At 47.3% G+C, this 19096-nt stretch overlaps 1 protein-coding gene across 2 annotated transcripts in view; it reads right to left on the reverse strand.

The window, feature by feature from the left end:
• The window catches only part of LOC135378190 (rhophilin-2-like), a 107327-nt gene that overhangs the window by 46459 nt on the left and 41772 nt on the right, over positions 1 to 19096 (reverse strand). The window contains exon 1 of one of the 2 annotated variants that reach the window (XM_064611127.1): positions 13306 to 13465. The exons of the other annotated variant lie outside the window; for it this stretch is intronic. Within the exon in view, the coding sequence (XP_064467197.1) occupies positions 13306 to 13356 (51 nt within the window). The 5' untranslated portion in view covers positions 13357 to 13465. Of the gene's footprint in view, positions 1 to 13305; positions 13466 to 19096 lie in introns of those variants that run through there. 2 annotated transcript variants of the gene reach the window in all.

Consider the following 19096-nt stretch of genomic DNA (forward strand, 5'->3'; position numbering starts at 1 on the left):
AACTTCCTGGAAAAAGCTAATAAAGGGTATCACGACCAGAGGTGGGCATCATCACGAGGGCAAATGAGGGTGAGGTGAGGTGAGCAATAATTTCTAAAAGGGAAATTGAGGTGAAGTGAGGTGAGGAAAACTTCTCAAAAGACAGATTGAGGTGAGGTGAGGTGAGGAAAGTTTTTTGAGAAGGACGTGTAGGTGAGGTGAGTGAGGAAAATTTTCTGAAATTGAGATTGAGGTGAGGTGACGAAAAATATTTGAGAGGGAGGTTGAGGAGATGTGGAGCGGCTATTTTCAATTACGCGATCTCTTAAAAGGGCACCGAGAGCCAGCTTTTTCTATTACCAATGTAGCAGAAATGTCTTTGTACTGTGAGCATAGGCTCTCAACACTAAAATGTGTTCGCTGTAAGCCCGTTAGTTTCGGACTTTCAGTTGAGTCAGATACATGATAGACGTTTCAGGTCAGATGCACGTACAAGTGAATTTAGTTTATGTGTGCTTTGTGTATTTAGCTTAGATTTCAATACAATCAAACTAGTCAGTTCAGTCACATACATAATGTGAGACACATGAACAAGTCAATATAGTTCCGTGTGCTTTATGTGCTTAGATTTCAACAAAGCCAAACTAGTCAGTCTGTAAGCTTGTATCTGTGCCATTGCCGAATTGCCCTGTCTCCCGTCATCGTTGTCATCGCATCGAGCAGGTGCGATTGGCGCTCGATAGTGATGCGACAACTTTTACTAATACAATTACTTTGCGCGTGGCAGAGTGCATACAAGCTTGCTGGATGGTCCAGGGTTACAAGGAAAGGCACTGAAAAGGTTAGCCAGCTGGAAGGAACTGGAATCACGGGACGCCTACATCTCCGCGGGATTCGTACATGAAGGCGGGATTACTGTCTCCAGTTGCAGCGGCGATGTGCTACACTTTGCGAGGCAATGCGGCAATGCAGTGTAATAGCGTAAGAAACCCCGTGCACATAAGTGTGCCCCGCGTCCTGGGACAAATTTCTTATACATTTCGTTCACGTATTTTTCTGTCATTGGTTCGAATATTTTGCGGGAGTTTAAATTCGCGAAAAAAAAAAGGGCGTTCGCGAATTTCGCGAAAAATAGGCCCTCGCGAAAATTACTACTTATACAGTATACAGAGAGAGAGAGGAAGAGGCGAACAACACAGGGCTGCGCTTGCAATGGCGTTTTCTACTGAAACAACTCCTCATTTCAGCTATATATACTTCGTCGTTTCAGTGAAGCGCACAGGAACAGTGGAAAGAAGAGAAAAAAATTCCCGCCCCCACTAGTCTTTACTTGTCCCTTAAAATATCTTTTACATTCTAAGCAGTAAAAAACGGATCTTGGCAAAGTAAAGTTGGTATCGGAAGACCAAGTAAAAGTTTTCTTCCTTACACGGCCGTCCGGTTACCACTCAACCCAGCGAGCTCGAGGGTCGGCGGACACAAGAGTCACTAGAGCGAGGTCTGAAAGGTTACTAATAACTACCGGAAGTGGACGACAGGTTCATTACAATGCCATACTGACGCGTACGAAGTGGTACGTGCTCTCCCGTGGGCCGCTAGATGGCGAAAGGCCCAGCCGTGTCAGTGGTGGCCACTGAACTTGGCATCACGCTACAGCCCGTACAGCCATAGAGGACTGCACTCCTTTCACTCATGCGAAACGTTTCTCTGAGAACAGCTCTTGAAGCCGGTAGATGGCGTTGCAGGTACAGCACTGAGCAAGTTTGTCGAGCGAGGCTGCCCCGGCTGCCCTGCTATCGCTGCAGCCAACACCTCTGAGTCCCCGACAGCCTGTTGCTACTGCTCATGTGAACCGTCGACGTCGTTCAACGGCGCTATCGTTCCTACTTCGATCTCGACTTTCAAGCTTCTGAATGTCAAATGATAGGGTCACCCTGAATAGAGAGGAATTTATTGATCATTCGCTTTCGTTGTCTCTTATTACTTCTTTTTTATTTCTTTGCGAGATTTCTACCATAACACAGGAACGTCACACAGCAGCTGGTAGACACAACATAGGGACCGAAACGAAGACGAGCAAATACGAGACCAAAGCGAAGCGAACACCTTTTGTATTTTTTATTTTTAGTTTCGTGTTTGCTTCGTTCTTCTGCATACGGTCATAGGCGTTCTCGCAATTTCTGGTGCGGTGAAAGCCTAGAGTTCGGTGCTTATTGACCTAAGTAGCTAACCCTGATTTTCTTTTCCTTTGTGGTGCAGGCTGGCCGAGTGCAGCGTGGAACTCGAAAAAAAAATCCAGTTGCGTCACACGCAAGAAGGAAATGTCCGCGAACCATTATGCGAGGAATAGAAAATTAGAAGCATACCAGTGAGCGGAACAACGTGAAATATATTCAAGGCCAAAACAGAACGCGAAGGCCGTGCATTCTCTGCCTGGACAAGTGCAGGGTAGTTAATTCCGCGCGCCGTGAGTACCCCGACGTACACTTATGTTCTTTTGCACAGCAAGACTGTATCTTTATACAGATGATACCAGTGGCAGGTACATACATACCTATTATTGCACGAAGGAAAGACAGCCTCTGTACTTATGTCGCATCTTCGTCCTTAGCATCTTACGCAGTACTTTTTCTGAAAGATGTGTGCACTCTCTTCCGGACCAGCTCCCGTGGCATAGTGGTTAGGATGATCGCTTTCCACGCCGAGACTGGGAGGTGACACGAGTTCGAATCCTGTCGCCGGCTGTGCTGTCTGAGGTTTTCCCTGGGTTTTCCGAAGACTTCCCAGACGAATGTCGGCACAGTTCCCCCGAAATCGGCCCAGGACGCATTCTAACCCCCCCCTCCCCCACTCCTTCCTGTTGTGCTCTCTCCGTCTGTACGCCACCCATAGCCACAGTCGCTTCGCGGCGCTAACACGGAACTATATTAAAAAACACTTTTTGCAGCATTATCTGCTCACTGCTGTAGTTTACTTTGTTGCTTATCTGTTTGCCCTGCAAAGCGTTAGGTTTAAAAACTTCTTTCCACTGCCTTTTCCCTTTTTGCTATGGAATCCGTGTTCTGGAACTGGGTTCTCAGCTCATGCACAAACTTCAATTCCTTTCCAGGGAAGCTGCGCTTCAGGGACTTATCCTACGTATATACGGGATATTTTTTTTTTTTTTTTCTGGAACTAGAGGGAATTTGGAGACCCAACGACAGTCGTGTTCAACCAAAGAATGGCATTGTCCGTGCATCTTTTTCTATTTATATTTAGCCGCGACAATATATAGTACTCAAAACGTTGTACTATCATTTTTTTCTGCAAGGTTGAACACAAGCACAGAAGTTGCCGCGTTGGCAAGCGGGAGGCCGGGAAAGATGGATCGCCTTTGTAGCAGTATCATTCATAGTTCGCTCTCTCCCTATTATTCAGTTGGAAATGCATCACACCGAGGGATTGATGTACCCTTTCTTCCAGCCTCTTTCTTTTTCTTAACGCACTGCGGGTACATTCGTTATATTTTTATTTCTTTTTCTCGAAACTAGCGAAACATTAGGAGATCCGACAAAATCGTTGCGTTTTGGACGACACTCAGTTGGCTGGTGTTGGCTGGTGTGGTTGGCACTCTGTCCAATGCTGGTGTGGCGACGTTTGGGACTTATAAACATATGTTCAACGTGCAGCCAAAGAGCCTATGCTATTTTTCTTCAATTCACTCAGTTGGCTAAGTATCACAAGCCAACAAGTGTCAGTCATACGGGCGTGGGAGTCGACTGGGAACGGAAGTAGTTCTCTGAAAAAGTGCTTTCCTTCCTTCCTTCCTTCATGTCAATAGTGATTAAATTCGTGAAAAAAAAAAAAAAAATGTAGTACACGTTTTCATCCGCGTTTAATTTCCCCAAACGGTTTATCGTTATTGTTTTTGATACCTCTCTACTGACGAGTGTACGCAGGCTGTGTGAGAGGGAAGAGCGAATGAGTTAATCGAACACATTCGCCTTGCGAATGCCATTCGCATGTATTGCCATTGGGTTCCACCGTGTGACATGGAACGAATGCCATTTAGTGCGAACGTGATTCACTGGGAATGTCATTCAATATGACAGGGGTATAAGCTCCGTTTGACCAAGACAAAAAAGAAAGCTGAAAGACAGACATTTTAAAATGAAATTCCTACTACGAAGCAACAAAGCCTACCCTTAAATTAAATTTAAAAAAAAAACTTACATGTCTTTGACGACCGACGCTTCAGTATCTTAAATGTGTCTTACATACTTTTAGAAGTATTTACAACCCTACCGTAATTACTTTAACTTCCAAATATTTGCGCTCTATCTTCATTACATCTTGCATCATTACATCGGCATTTAGTATAGCATCCGAAATGCTATTCTTACTGTCAGTGGCGTAGCCACGAAGGGGCTAGGGGGGGGGGGGGGCTCGAGCCCCCCCCTACCTGCCACGGACCGACCCACACTAATCGTGCAAATCCGAGAACATAATATATGGGGGGGGGGGGACCAGTGTGACGATCGCCAAAGTTCTTGCAGTTCATGACGTCTATCTAAGAAGCACTCTTGAATGGTTTTCAAAGTATGAGCTTTTCAAACTACTTCCAATCTCGTGACACCACCTCATTGGTCATGATAGCCTATACATGTAATCGTACTGTGAACGTCTAAATAAACTATTTTCGTTCCTTTTTTTAATCCTCAGTTTGCAGTGTGCACAAGTATGTGTGTGCTGTCGACACAGGTCAGCAGGGGTGGGGGGGAGAGAGTTTTCGTATCGAGCCCCCCTACCCTGGAGGTCTGGCTACGCCACTGCTTACTGTATCCCATGAGAGCACGGACTGCGTTGTTACGAGGGTTAGCAGTTGCGCGGACGTATATAGTGCCGCAAACCCGAAGTACATAATCTGCGCACGGAAAAATTAAGCGACTCGTACGAGCCGTTTTGTTTTGTCACGCACGGTAGTGGCCACTAATGCCGGATGTGTACTCATATTGTAGCATGCCCCTAAAATACGTTGAGAGTTTCCGGTTATTTTTGTGACAGGCGTTATTACGAGTATGCATATCCGGGGCTATTTTGCTCGACGTTCGCTTTTGAAATTTCTAAAATTGCTCATTGTTACGATATTAATGCGTGTACATTCCAGGGAGGGGAATTAAGAAAGACTGGGATTAGTGAAACGAAAGAGAGGAACAAGAGTCTGCGAAAACTGTGGCGAATTTGTCATGACCAAAGTACTGCCCCGCTGTTTCCTGCGCTCTGTACGTATTCAAATGAAACCGGATAACTTGTTAGCAATTCTTTCTTCAAATTTGACTATTATAATGTCCGCAAAAATAGCAAAAAAAAAAAAAAGAAAAGAACAGTCCTGAGACACCCTGAACGAGAATTGACACAATCGCGGCAATCTTTGATAGTGACGTAAATTGTAGAGATTGAATCGACTTAGAGCAACGCCCAAAAAGCGATGAAACGACTGTCTAGATGATGTGCTATAAATTCTTCCGCGTTATCCGTCGCATTTTAGTGCCTCTAAACGATTTACGACGGCATTGTGCCGAGCACGCCATTGTCAATCGTCACAGTAGCGCCGCCCTGTCGTAAATTGTAGGAACTACGCCGTCACGTGGTTGTCGTGCAACCGTGCGCGGTGAAAAAGACACGAAACGGAAAAAAATAAAGGGTGTTATCCACCAGATATATATACAGGGTGTCCCAGAAAACGTGTCATTGAATTATAATAAAAAAACTACGACACCTAGAATCATGCGGTCAACGGCATTTGTTCTGATTAAGTTTCTGCCACCTTGTAAAGTTAATGTCATGTGTACCCCAAGCTTAATTATGCAAATATTTGCGAAGTGAACTCAGAAATTTGCCAAGGGAAGGTCACTTTTTTACCCCACCAATATGAAGAGCGTGCCGAATTCACTCAAATTCATGATAATTGACAGTGATATTCAGGAGCTATCCCATCGGAAAAAATAGCCGAATATCATGCTTTTCGGGGCACCGGACCATAACGCGCGATGACTTTTTGAGCGCAATCGCTCTCAGTGCGACGAAAGGAGGTTCCGCAGCCAGCCCACAGAGTGATAGTAGAAAAAGTAACACTTCTTAAACTTGGGAGAGGGAAAGCATTATCCCAGCGAAAGTCGGACGTGATAAGCTGTGCCTGTTTTATCTCTTTCTGCGATGTCGGGGAGGGCTGGGTTTCCAACCTCCTTTCGTCGGACTGACAAAGATTGCGCTGAAAAATTCATTGTGCGCTATTCTGTGCGACCTCCGTAGAGCATGATGTTCGGCTATTTTTTCCGATGGGATAGCTCCTGAATACCCCTGTCAATTATAATTAATTTGAGTAAATTAGACACGCTCTTCACATTGGTGGGGTAAAAAAGTGACCTTTCCTAGGCAAGTTTCCGACTTAAGCTCGCAAAAATTTACATAATTAAACTTACGTTACACGACATTCACATGAGGAGGTGGCAAAAACCCAGTAAGAACAAATACCGTTGACCGCATGACTCTAGGTGGTGTAGTTTTTTTATTATAATTCAATGACACGTTTTCTGGGACACCCTGTATATATATATATATATATATATATATATTTAAAGTGGATTTGAGTGGAAAAACCATTTTCGTCACAACTATGGAGTCGCGTTAGCGCGGGAGAGCTTTCATACGCGTTAGCCAAAGAACTGTAAATGCACAACGTGAAACCCGCGTAACCCTGAACAAAGTATGTTTGGTGGACGAAACATAGGAAATCCAATTTCCAATCCAATTCAATCCAATCCAATTTCACAAATGCCGCGAGTGCATTTGGGGAACCAAATGCACTCGCGGCATTTGTGAAATTTGTTCAGAGCTGTGGGGATGGATACATCCTTCTTGCTCCTCTGTGCATGACCCTGGAATAATTTTAAATAGTAGACTTACAGGGAACAGTGACTGAACTGTGTCTACATGGTGAATATCAAACTCGTAAATAGTGAACTTGCGAGCAGAGCACCTGAGAAGTAGTACAGTAGTAGCTTTTTTTTTTTCTGGGGGGGGGGGGGATTTATGTAATGAGTAGCAGAACACGTCGGGAGACGAGGTCAATTTCATTTGTTTTGCTTTCCTTGCAAGCAAGCAAACAAACAAACTCGCGGCAGTGATAGCGGCCCCATTGCAGCAATCCAGTTCCATCTTTTTGCGTGGACGTCAACGTCGATTACTGCCCAGCCTTTACTTTATACCTAAGCTACGTGCTACCGGATTTACGCACAGTTTGCTTAAAAACAACAGCTTCCCCCAAAACACGCCTGAAACACAAGAAAATGAGCGACGTACGGGTGGAGAAAAATGGTTGTTGCAGGAACCGCGCATCACCTCGCACAAAGCAGATAAACATAGAGAAATTGGCGTGCTCCACAATGCACGGGATGTCGTGACGCATCCTTTCGGGGTGTTCTCCACTGTGCGGGCTCGCACAGCAAGAGATATCACACAATGGGTATATTTTACCTTCTCGGTGATTAGTTTCCGACTGCTATAGCATGTAAGCAGACGCAGGGGCGGATCCAGAGGAGGGGAGGGGGGTAATGGCTCCGCCCCCGAGCAGACGTCACCACACGTCTCAGTCACGTGTTTCCGTCATTGTCCCCTCAATGCAGAAAACGTTTAAACTAACCGGATTGAACCGGCGAGACTCGAAGAGCTGGCTTAGTCCACTTAAACCGTCACGTGTCCGCGCTTCGTCTTAGTTTAAAAAACCCTTTCCACTGCCGATAATTCGTGGCTTTATACCCCGAGACAACTAGAGTCGTGAGCGACACTACGATGGTTAACCCACACACTGACACTCCGCGGAGGACAACGCGTCAAAGTAAGCGGTTACCATGCGAGCAAGTTGCTGGCATCCTACAGGGTTCCACCTACACATCGCTTCTTATTCAGCACGGACTATCCTTGACTTTGCTGACCAAGAGCGAGGGAGGCTCCGCCCCCAAATGGCGCGCCAATAGGAGGACTCGGGAGGCGGAGCGATGCGGCCTCTGCTCTTGCCAATAGATGGCGCATTGGTAGCGCTCGGCTCGGGATGTGTGAGCCACTGTCGTCTGCTTCTTCCAGTAGAGCTATGGCCGCTATTTAAGTGCGAGGAGTAGAACAAAAGCAGCAACATTTCTTTCCTTTTTCATGAGCTGAGACAATGTTCACGCATAAGAGCGGAGACACATCCATGAAGCATAATCGTCAAAACTACGCACGCTATCGCCGCGTCATCGGAATTTAGGTTACCGGCCAGTTTCAAGGTCGAGGCTCAAAGTGATGGCGACCACACATGCCCTTACCGAGCCCCAATGTTGCGCCATATTTTACGCGAGAGCAGAGGCTTCAAGGTCATAGCTCTACCGGAAGAAGCAGACGACAGCGGCTCACATATCCCGAACCGAGCGCTACCGATGCGTTATCTACTAGGCAAGAGCAGAGGCCGCATCGCTCCGCCTCCCGAGTCCTCCTATTGGGGCGCCTTTTGGGGGCGGAGCCTCCCTCGCTCTTGGTCAGCAAAGTCAAGGATAGTCGGCGATGAAACTCCCCCCCCCCCCAAACGAGTGGATTGTTTCTTTTGTACTGTTCAGTCACGTGAGTACATTTCGTTTGTGCTATTAACTACTCCATACACTTCCCATTCCCGTAATCTCGGACATGTAATGTCCGACTTTTTCGGGTTAAATGCCTTTCCGCGATTCAGGAGCGCGCGTGTGTGTGCGGGGGAGCTACCTTTACGTCTGCAATTCGGGGCGAAATCGGGTGCTGTTGATACAGATCGGGAAAAGTTTACAGAACACGGCACTGGCGTATTTCTTTATCGCAGCGAACCCTGCTTGTTGTCAAGAAGGGGTCGAATAAGAAACGGGTGACCGGCTACTAATCCATCTCTCTGTACACGTGTCTGCTTCTGATCGTTCACAGGGTGTCGCGCCAATGGAGAAATGCGACACCCCTGTGTTCCGTAGACTTTTCTCCTCAGCTGTACATTCGCCTGTTGCCGGGTTATTTATTTATTTCTGTTCCTTTCCGACCAGCAAGCGACGCGCAGTTGAAGTGACTATATTGGTGAAACATGCGTACCCCGCGATATGACAAGCGCCACACGTTGTAACATCCAATGTGGTTCGCATAATTTATTGTTGCAGTCAAATAATAATTACACGAGACGTGGTACAAACTGCTACTAAATAGTGCACGTCATACATGATAGGACGTGATGAGAAATCGGGTTTAACCGGAATTGGTGCTTCACTGATTCGGGAAGGGGAAATTCGGGAATAAGGGGAATAATAAGTGAAAAGAGGAATCGGATTCAACCCGAGAAAGTCATTCTCTATTCATATGTGATGGGGGCATAGGGTCACGCGGCTCCAGCTGTGAAACACCACATGTCATCATCAGGTTATTTGCTCTTGTTTTGCAGGGGTCAGCACGACAGCGTTCGAATGTTGCGTGCTCGCTCACTAAACTGCTAAACAACAACAACAACAATGTGCTCGGGTCCCTAACTCAAACGAGCGTTCGCGAGAAGGCGTGATTCAAGTTACCTCCTCCTTGCAGAGTACGACCGCTGCGAGCGTACACGAACCTCCAGGAAGATGCTGCCCCGTCGGCTCCAATAGAGTACGTTGAAGTATCGGAACGACAAGGACAATGCAAAATACAAAGCGACTACATCGTTTTGGTAAGGAAAGAGACAGCGAACAGCGCTATATATACGAGTATACGTACATACATATATAGAGAGTCGTTGGCTACGCTAATGACTTCACCCACGGAAAAGTCCATGAAGTCCTTCAGCGGACTTCCATTCAAAGAGTTCATTAGGTATAACAACTTTGGTTCTAGAGCTTCGTACGATAAGCATTTAAACAAAAAAGATACGGAAGGGGATGGTCACGTGTCGTTCCTGCCATATGGCCCACACACAATCGTAGCTAAATACGTTCCACCACGATTCACGGAGGAACCTCCGCTTCTTTTTATTCAGTATGGGCACCGCGAAGCAATTCTGGCTATGAGGGGCGTACAGACGTGAACAGATTGATAGAGGATAGCAGGAAGCAGCGAAAAATATTAGTCTTATTACGCGCTCTGGGTCGACTTCGCGGGTAACAGCCGACATCCGTCTGGAAAGCCTGCTTACAAACCCAGCGGAATACCACGGACAGCACAGCCTGGTGGTAGTATTGGAACCCAGCATCTCCCAGTCTTGAGCATGACCTTGCAGCTTACCGCCAACGAGCGAGCATTGCATGCACTCGACCCTGCGCCCGTGGTACACAGAGGAACCTCAAGTTACTTGGCGTGGAGATTATACCGAGTGTTTCAGTTAAATCCCCGGGCTAAATAATTCGCGAACGGGTGCACCAATCCACGAACTTTCTTTTTTACAAGTATCTGTCCGATACCACCTACAAGCTGCACACCGTGTGAATGAGTGGGAGGCGCTCATTATTAAAATAAAAATGCAAATGAGTTTCGTAAAAAAGCGTAACTTCTGAAGCAGGGCGCTGTCGGCATTAAAATGGGTACTACCCCTTTTGAGACCTTCAATGGACACCTTTTAGAGAAAAATCTGCCACCGAAGCGGGTCATTTGTTGCAGTAATTAATTGGTTTCGGTTTACGTATTATTGTCGCGGCTGGTCGCGGCGCAGCGCAAAAGGACGCTCTTTAACTCCCTTATCCATCAATAAATTACGTCCTTACATTAATGAATTACACCAATGAAATACGCCCTTTTGCGCTTCGCCGCGACCAGCCGCGACAAAAATACGTAAACCGAAACCAATTAATTACTGCAACAAATGACCCGCTTCGGTGGCAGATTTTTCTCTAAAAGGTGTCCACTGAAGGTCCCAAAAGGGGTAGTACCCATTTTAATGCCGACAGCGCCCTGCTTTAGAAGATACGCTTTTTTTACGAAACTCATTTGCATTTTTATTTTAATAATGAGCGCCTCCCGCTCATTCACACGGTGTGCAGCTTGTAGGTGGCATCGGACAGATACTTGTAAAAAAGAAAGTTCGTGGATTGGTGCACCCGTTCGCGAATTATTTAGCCCGGGGATTTAACTGAAACATCCGGTATACACCACGCTTCAAGTATGTCCTCCGTATTTGCAACATTCTATTTTATAACCGCAATTAATCGCACTGCCACGCGTGAAGATCGCGCCTCAATTCTTCTACGCAAGCTTTTTTACTTCACTCTCAACAGCGAAACGGACTCGCATGGGAGAAACGAGGAGCACAGTGACGCAAATGCGGCTCATTCCCCCAATGACATTTCACTTGACTTCACCGTTCCACAACCCGTAGACAGGCTCCAAATTGGTTTCTCACGAATCCAGCCGAAAGGGAGTAAAGAGCATCTATACGTACTGGGTGCGCAATCAGCATCATCAGCTCAGCACAATCGTCATCTACACGTACGTCCATGAGTAACCTCGTAACCATAAGTCTCATAAGTGGTGCTGTCTCCAGGTAACAGCCAGTCACACGTGGGGCGAACTACCTCAAAACAATTCTTGCGAATGCCGGGTTTATGTCTACCTGTGCGTCTGCAAACCAAAGTATCTTCCCGAATGGGAGTCCGCCCTGGCAGGCTGCTTCCCATCAGGTGCCCCGTTCTTGAGAAGGAAAAAAAAAAAAAGAAAAGAAAAGAAAACGTGCGTACCAGCAATAGGAGAAAGCGAAAGTGACCTCGAATGGAAATTCTACGCGATGTAGCTGCAAGGAACGTCATGGTCGTCTGGATGGCCGCAGGATGTGCAGCAGCCCGCAAGGCCTGCGTGCTATAAGGTGCAAAGCAGGTCGAGTAGATGCACGACGCGTTTCAACGAGAAATAACGTACACTTCTAGAGGTGGTATGTCACCGCAGGTTTTCCAAGATTTCGATCTTTCCTGATACACGCGACGTTGATACATAGGACGGAGAAACTTGCGATGCCTAGATGGAGATACTAAAATTGCGACTGGAGAAAGATACGTGCCCCACGAGAGTGCAGTTGTACAATTAGGTTGCGGTTTCTATACAGGGAAATAAGTATCCAGTCCTACAAGAGTCTTAGCTAGAAGGAAGTGCTAGTCCGCGCGAGAAAAGAAGCTTTGCGGTCAACGCGAGGTCAAGTGCGGCGAGCAAAGGCATCAACAAACACGTGTATCGTTGTACATGCGGTTTCGCTCGACACGACACTTGGGGTTCAGCGAAAAATCGTGAAAGAGGGTTTTGCCAAAGCAGCGCCGTTCTTTTGGCAAAGCTTTGCACACCACTTCTACACCTTACGCTATGCACCTGTACAGCAGCCCAATGGCCACTGTGACTTTCGAGAAATTTTCAAGCGAATCACGAGTCAAATATAATTGTAATAATATGACACATATAATTAACGCAAGGTGATGCGCAGACACGGAGAGAAAACACGTCAGTCCCTTGCAAACGTTCGTCACGTGTTGTCCTTCCGCGCATTATATCGCGTTCCTAAACGCGTTACAACTTAACCAACACCCCCCATATGTGCTCTCTTTATTGGCACAATCCTATTCTTCCCCATTTTCGCAGTTGGTCATCCGCGAAGCAAATTTTCGTGTCGACAAAGAAAACTAGAAGTGAAGGTTCGGCTAGTTGGGGATAACTGCGCGGGCGTGCCGCCTTGACCGTGTGTTTCGTCGACATCTGGTTTCTTTTTTTTTTCCTCCGTCTGAGCACAACAAAGAAAAGCTGCACGGAAAATTATTTTTATTAAAGAAAACTCCGTTTCTACTCAGCCCATACATCGTGTGATAGATGGCCCATGATAACATCAACATGAAAGTGCAAATTTTGCTCCTGAACGCCCCGTGTAAAGCGTTGAGAAAGAATTAGCGAGACACGGGGTTCCTGCGACCAAAACTGTGACATCACCAACAACGGAGGATCATGTAACCTTGAGTGGACAGCCGATCACAGACATTACGTAACCTGCAGGAGCTTTCGCACTTTTTAAGTGGAAGGCCACTATTACGTAAAATTATTGTCGCGGTGAAGGACGGAAGGTAGCACGCCTTAAAATCATGATACGAAAATGTACCGCAGCATGGTTCTGTCTATAATGCATCACATTACACGAAGATGCATTACAGGCAGAGACTGTTGATTAATTTACGGCACCCACTATAACAGAAACACACACTTCGGCCCGACAGGACAGCACCACTGCAAGGATCAGACCTCGCGTTTGGACCAAACATTCGTTTCGTGCGAAACGACACCTAGCAGCACACACAATCCGGTACTCACTCGCTGACGGAACTCCGTGCGACGCGGCAAAGTCGCTGACATGGTCGCCATATGAATCCGTCCGTGATCACAACGCACAAGTTTCACAGAACAGAAACGAGACGCACCACTTGGCTATCACACACTGTGCCGTTCGATCCTCACGGCATCCCCCGCACCTTTATGCCGAACGTTTCTCTGTACAAGCGCACTTTCACTCCCTTCCTCCTCCCCCGCGTCCCTTCCCTGCTCGCCGCTCTCCCCTCATTGATAGACAATGTGGAAACCAACGCTCGTGGAAGCCCCAACTTTTAAACGCTTCTTCTGCTTCGAATGCCTATGTTGTTGCAAGGTGACGTCATTTATGTTTAGAAGGACGTCACGGCGCCTCTCGGAATGAGCCTTCTCAAAACAGGTAGTACTACCGCTATGACGAGCACGGCTTAGTCGTGGCTCTCGGAAGGCATACCTGTCCGATGAGGCAAAAAATATTCCGAGTGTATACAGCCTGAGATTGGCGTGTGTGGCATTCTCTTGGCTGGGAGCAAAGTAGAATTTATTGAGGGATAACTCGGAACGATGGCGGATGTGTTGAGTAACGGCAAATGAATGACGTTTCAGCCTAGACGGCACTCGCATGGGAGCGCGATAGTCGCTAGCGTATTTGCCGCCACGATGTAGGTACAGCCCATGCGTAACTGCTAGTACTACAACGGCACAGAGCCTATTCGCGTTGCGAGATTAAATCGTAAGGCCTCAAGATGCGGACAGACGCAGCTTTTTAATACTCGCTCGCGTATTATGCTGCATTCCAAGACATGATTTACACGGCTCGTAATAATCAATCACACGATCCGGGATGGGTTGACTCATCTTGGCTGATCGTCTCTGGTCATGATCCCTAAAGATGCCTCTGTGGCTCCGTTGCTTGGAACGTCGCTGCGCTTGAGCAGCTACTTCACATCATTGCCGCGTTAATGTCGCTGGCAGGACGACGAGTCACAAGGATGCGTGATGTTTCATATGCGCACCTGTGATGTGTACGGTGTGCAACGTCACAGAGTGACGTTTCTGCTCTTCGAGAGTCCGAAGTATCTCATAGTCATGTCTGAATTACGAATGCTAAGGTCATGCTGTGTTACGTGCAAGCTTGCAAAGCTCAGCAAGTACCTTACATCAGTGTTTCCCAAAGTGTGGTCCGCGGACCCCTGGAGGTCCGCGAGAGTGTCCGTGGGGGTCCGCGACCGTCTCTCACATTTCCGTGAGGATTTCCGTCCCCATAAACACGCGTTCGTACATGCTGCCCGATTTCCAAACACACAGAACTTCCAAAATTGCTACAAGCATGCTTCAACGGCTAGCTTCTAATTTCTGATACAAAAGTCGCGCAATGCATGTTTGGCCGCGTCATACACATACAAGCAAGAAGAAACCAGTCCGGAATCGTTTCTGAAGCTGTATCGAAAGCACGCAGCAGCTGACGAGGTTTCTGGTTATGCACTGGCTGTGACTATGTGTGTGTGTGTGTGGGGGGGGGGGGTCCGTGAATTGGTTCTCATCGCTTCCGGGGGTCCGTCACCACCAAAAGTTTGGGAAACACTGCCTTACATTAGTCCGAAAATAATACATGTCTATCGCAAACAGACAAGAGCCTACAACTGCAGTGGACGGCATTTGGGACAACACCGGTACCACTCGTTCGAGAACAGCGCCGTACTCCTGGTCCTAGCTACGGTTTCGGGAAACGCTAGCCCCACCCTATCCTGTCATGGCGATGAGAGACGCAGGCAGCTTCAAAGGGAATTCAGGAGGACACGTCGCCTCGTATCGGAGTCTGCCTGCCCATCCATCAAGTCGAACAGCGGCAGACCCGAGAAGCGAGTCAACCTCGGACCGACAGCTCGGAAATTCAATCTGAGAGCCCACATGTGCGCACTTGAGTTGAGAGTTGGTTTCACTCGCATTCCGTACGCGTACCTTACAATTTGACCGAGAGTGTCAAGGAAAAGTGCGTTGCCAGGGCAGGAAAGCACGTACGACAAATAAAACTCGCGCGAGCTTGCCAGTGTGCCCGTGTGCTTGCCCCTATATCCTGCAAACACTTCCACTGCCTTTCTCGCGAGGGTCCAAGCAGCCACGACCTGTCATGTCTCCCACCTCATTGGGTCAGATAGAAACGCCGTGGACGTACAAAAATATTAGTGGAAAGTTCTCAAGGCCAGAACCTCTATTTGTTTTCAATGACCAGGAACCTGTCAGGTCTGATTCGAGAACTGACGAGGGCGAGTTTTTCGTCTGCAGGTTTATGCCACATATCTCACGTGTGATTACAAGTCATGGACGTTTACTGTTGTATACCGTCTAAAACATAAATAAAATAAACAAATGGAGGCCGCAAGTTCAGAATAGGGCCATAAAGTGGGAGTAGGTATACGCGTTCATAGTGTAGCACTGCAGCGCAGAGTGACACGGACAAGGAGGCTAGAACGAAGGCAACAGGACAGTTGTCCTGTTTACTTCGTTCTAACATCCTTGTCCGCGTCCCTTAGTGCTGCAGGCTACACTATGACGATCGATAGTAAACAGGACAACTGTCCTGTTGCCTTCGTTCTAGCCTACTTGTCCGTGTCACTCTGCGCTGCAGTGCTACACTATGGCCACCACTTGCCACAAGTTCAGAGCTGGACAAGTCACTGATGTGCATAGGCAACCATCGCTCAATCACGTGATACTGACTGCCGGCCTCGGTAGCTCAGTTGGTAGCTTGTTCGCCCACTGATCCCAAGGTTGCGGGTTCGAATCCAGCCGAGGACGCTAACAACTTGGTGATAGGGTATAAGTTACTTTGACACCCTATCTTCCGCGGGGGACGTTAAATACGGTGTGCCGTGCGTTGAGATTTCAGCGCACGTTAAAGAACCCTCAGGTGGGCAAAATTAATGTCATAGCTGTCTCGCGACATAAAGCCAGGAATCATGAAAATATGATATATGGGGTTCTATCACCTCTCGTGCCTCTCTCACACACTTTTACAGCAGTATTCCCTAATCTACGGTATGTCCTGAATATTTTCGTGTATGTAAAGGCTACATAAGCAAAACGTATAAAAAAACTTCGCAGTTCTTTTCGTTCAACTTGTATATTGGCGTGCGATGCTTCCAAATACAACACCGTGACACGCAACCTTCATATTCCAATATGTGAATATACAGGGTGTTCCGAGTAACATAAAAAACAAAACTATACTGGCGACTAGTATATAAGACTGCTAACATTCATTTGTTTTCGTCTTCTTTGAAATCTTGCTGCATGTTAGATGGAACACTCCGTGTAACAGCCAGCACAAAGCAGTTGGATAACTCAGCGCGATGAAATCGTTTTTCAATGCTGCCTCGCAGCACCGATGGCGTCACTTCTGCGTAACATGATTTGATCCGACAATTGCATTTTGAAATCAGCATCCTGAGTGGACCTGTTGGCTGAGAGCCAATGGCACACCTGACGTTGCGCATACGTTGCCGTGGTTACGCGACTGCCGAGTGGCGAGCGTAAGTAGCGCAAGCTGTCCGTGTACATACAATGGCTGCAGAAGAAAAAGGGAGCCACGTACATCCATCGTTTCCGATGCACGAAGCGCTCCATCCACGTGGCACTGTCACGCGTTCAGGCGTTGAGGAATTTGTATAGTTTTGTGACATTTGAACACTGTCGTGACAGCGAGCACAGAAGGTGAAAAGTGAAACCAGAGCACGTACGCATGAAGACAAAGGGAGAAAAATAGCATGGGCACCATTTTTTTGTGCTGTCACTCAAACGTACAGGTAGTTCGTAGCACGCATTTTGTAGAAGTTGCAGATTGTTCGTTTATTTGAAACATTTCTGTTCCATGTTAGCGCCGCGAAGCAACTGTGGCTACAAGCGGCGTGCAGACGTGGACTGATGGAGAGATGACAGCAGAAACTAGTGGGGGGACAGGGAGGTTAGTACGCGTCCTGGGCCGACTTCAAGGGAAACTGTGCCGACAGTCGTCTGGAACGTCCGCCGGAAAACCCGGGGAAAACTTGAGACAGCACAGCTGGTGGTAGGATTCGAACCCATCACCTCCCAGTCTTCAGCACGACCTTGGCTACCGCCAACGAGCGGATGCTTTTATTTTACCCGCTCGGCCATGCCCCCCCCCCTCCCCCACCACACACAAAGAAGCAAAGAAAACAGTCATGGCTCAACGTTGTCCCTTATTTGAGAGGAGGACCAATTAGGTGGCTCCATGGGCAATAGGGGAAAGATGGACACTGGGAAGCTGCGCAGACAACTGACCTACTTGCATAGCGTATAGCATACACAAGATGCAAATAAGGTATCTGCTACAAACGCAGGCCGAAAATGGAAAAGTCCAAAAAGGCCATGAGCTTCGAAGCTTTAGATCTAATTGATTGATTGATTGAAAGAAAGAAAAAAATGGGGATTGTAGCCCTCATCACGAGGGCCGGCTACCCCAGATCACCTAAGCCGCTTCCGGCAATCCAGAAGCTTTAGATCTATTTCTAAACATTTGGGAGTTTGCGTGGACCACGCCAGGTTGACCAGGAAGCCGGCTATAGAACTCCACCGTCCTTGCCAGGATCCGCTGCATTTATAGTACAGCTAATGCGAGCGAAACTGCATCACAAAACCTTCGCACATGACATATTGTACGATAGATGTTACAGAGGACATTGTCCGTATTCTCCTATATTATCTGCGAGTGGAAAGTTAGGCTAGTTGATCGTCGTACGTACTGAACGGTGAGCGAATTCAAGCATCGGACGTGCTCAGTATGAACTCCTGAAGAACACTAACAGCACGGGGTTAGCATCAAGCGTGAGCGTCCCATACATGAACGTACGTGGATCTCCAGACTGAATGCTTAACAAATTTTCTTAGACCTCGTGACAGTATGCTCGGCTATTCGCCGCATATAGCTCGTCCGAAACGAAAGCTCGAAAGCATCAATCCCACAACACGCATGCCTCCATAACCACCGTAGCTATCAACGGAAGAATACTATTGTCCCTCTTGGGCACTACCGGGCACTGAAGGGGTATACTTTCCTCGGCCATGCGCAGGTCACCGCCAGTTGACCCCTTTGATAATAGGCCAGCTGCAACGCGAAAACAAAAAGGGGTTAAAGGTGGGGTCCGTCATTTCCGGAAGTGCCGCTCCACGGCGAACAGACGTCCGGACACCGCTTCACTTGTGGAGCAATAATGGGCGACGGCAGGATGTCTGCCGAGATTTGCACTTATAACGGTGCCTTATGTCCTCCCCGCGGATTTCACTATGCGGGGTTACTCCGGTGTTATCCAGGATACCGCAGGTATACGGCAGACGACAAAACTTCGTCGACGGTGTGTGTGGTGTGCTAAAAGATGCTTCGAGATGTATTTCGTGGTATATTAGAAACATTTAAAAAAAGCTCTAATTATCTTGAGCTGTCGGAAAATTGGTGACGCTTTCAAATTAATTCTACAAGCCACACTTATTATGAGCGGAACAACAGAAGTGTGTATTATGTCTGACAATTTTATTAAAGGTACATTAAAATCATGGTTGCCACTCAATTTTGGTACAAAGATTCAAATGTCTTTCAAGACCCTTTTATGGCTCAGCCATAATTTTACGTGGGATGTAAAACACAGACTATAGTCAGGACTTCCGCATTAATATGTTTGGCTACAGGTATTACATGTCAGAATACAAGGGGACTTGAACTGCAATAGTGATTCGTTCACAAATGTGAATGAAGATCACAGGATCGAAAGGAAGGCTAATG

The sequence above is a fragment of the Ornithodoros turicata genome, chromosome 1 (assembly GCF_037126465.1).
Source record: "Ornithodoros turicata isolate Travis chromosome 1, ASM3712646v1, whole genome shotgun sequence".
Lineage (NCBI taxonomy): Eukaryota > Metazoa > Arthropoda > Arachnida > Ixodida > Argasidae > Ornithodoros > Ornithodoros turicata.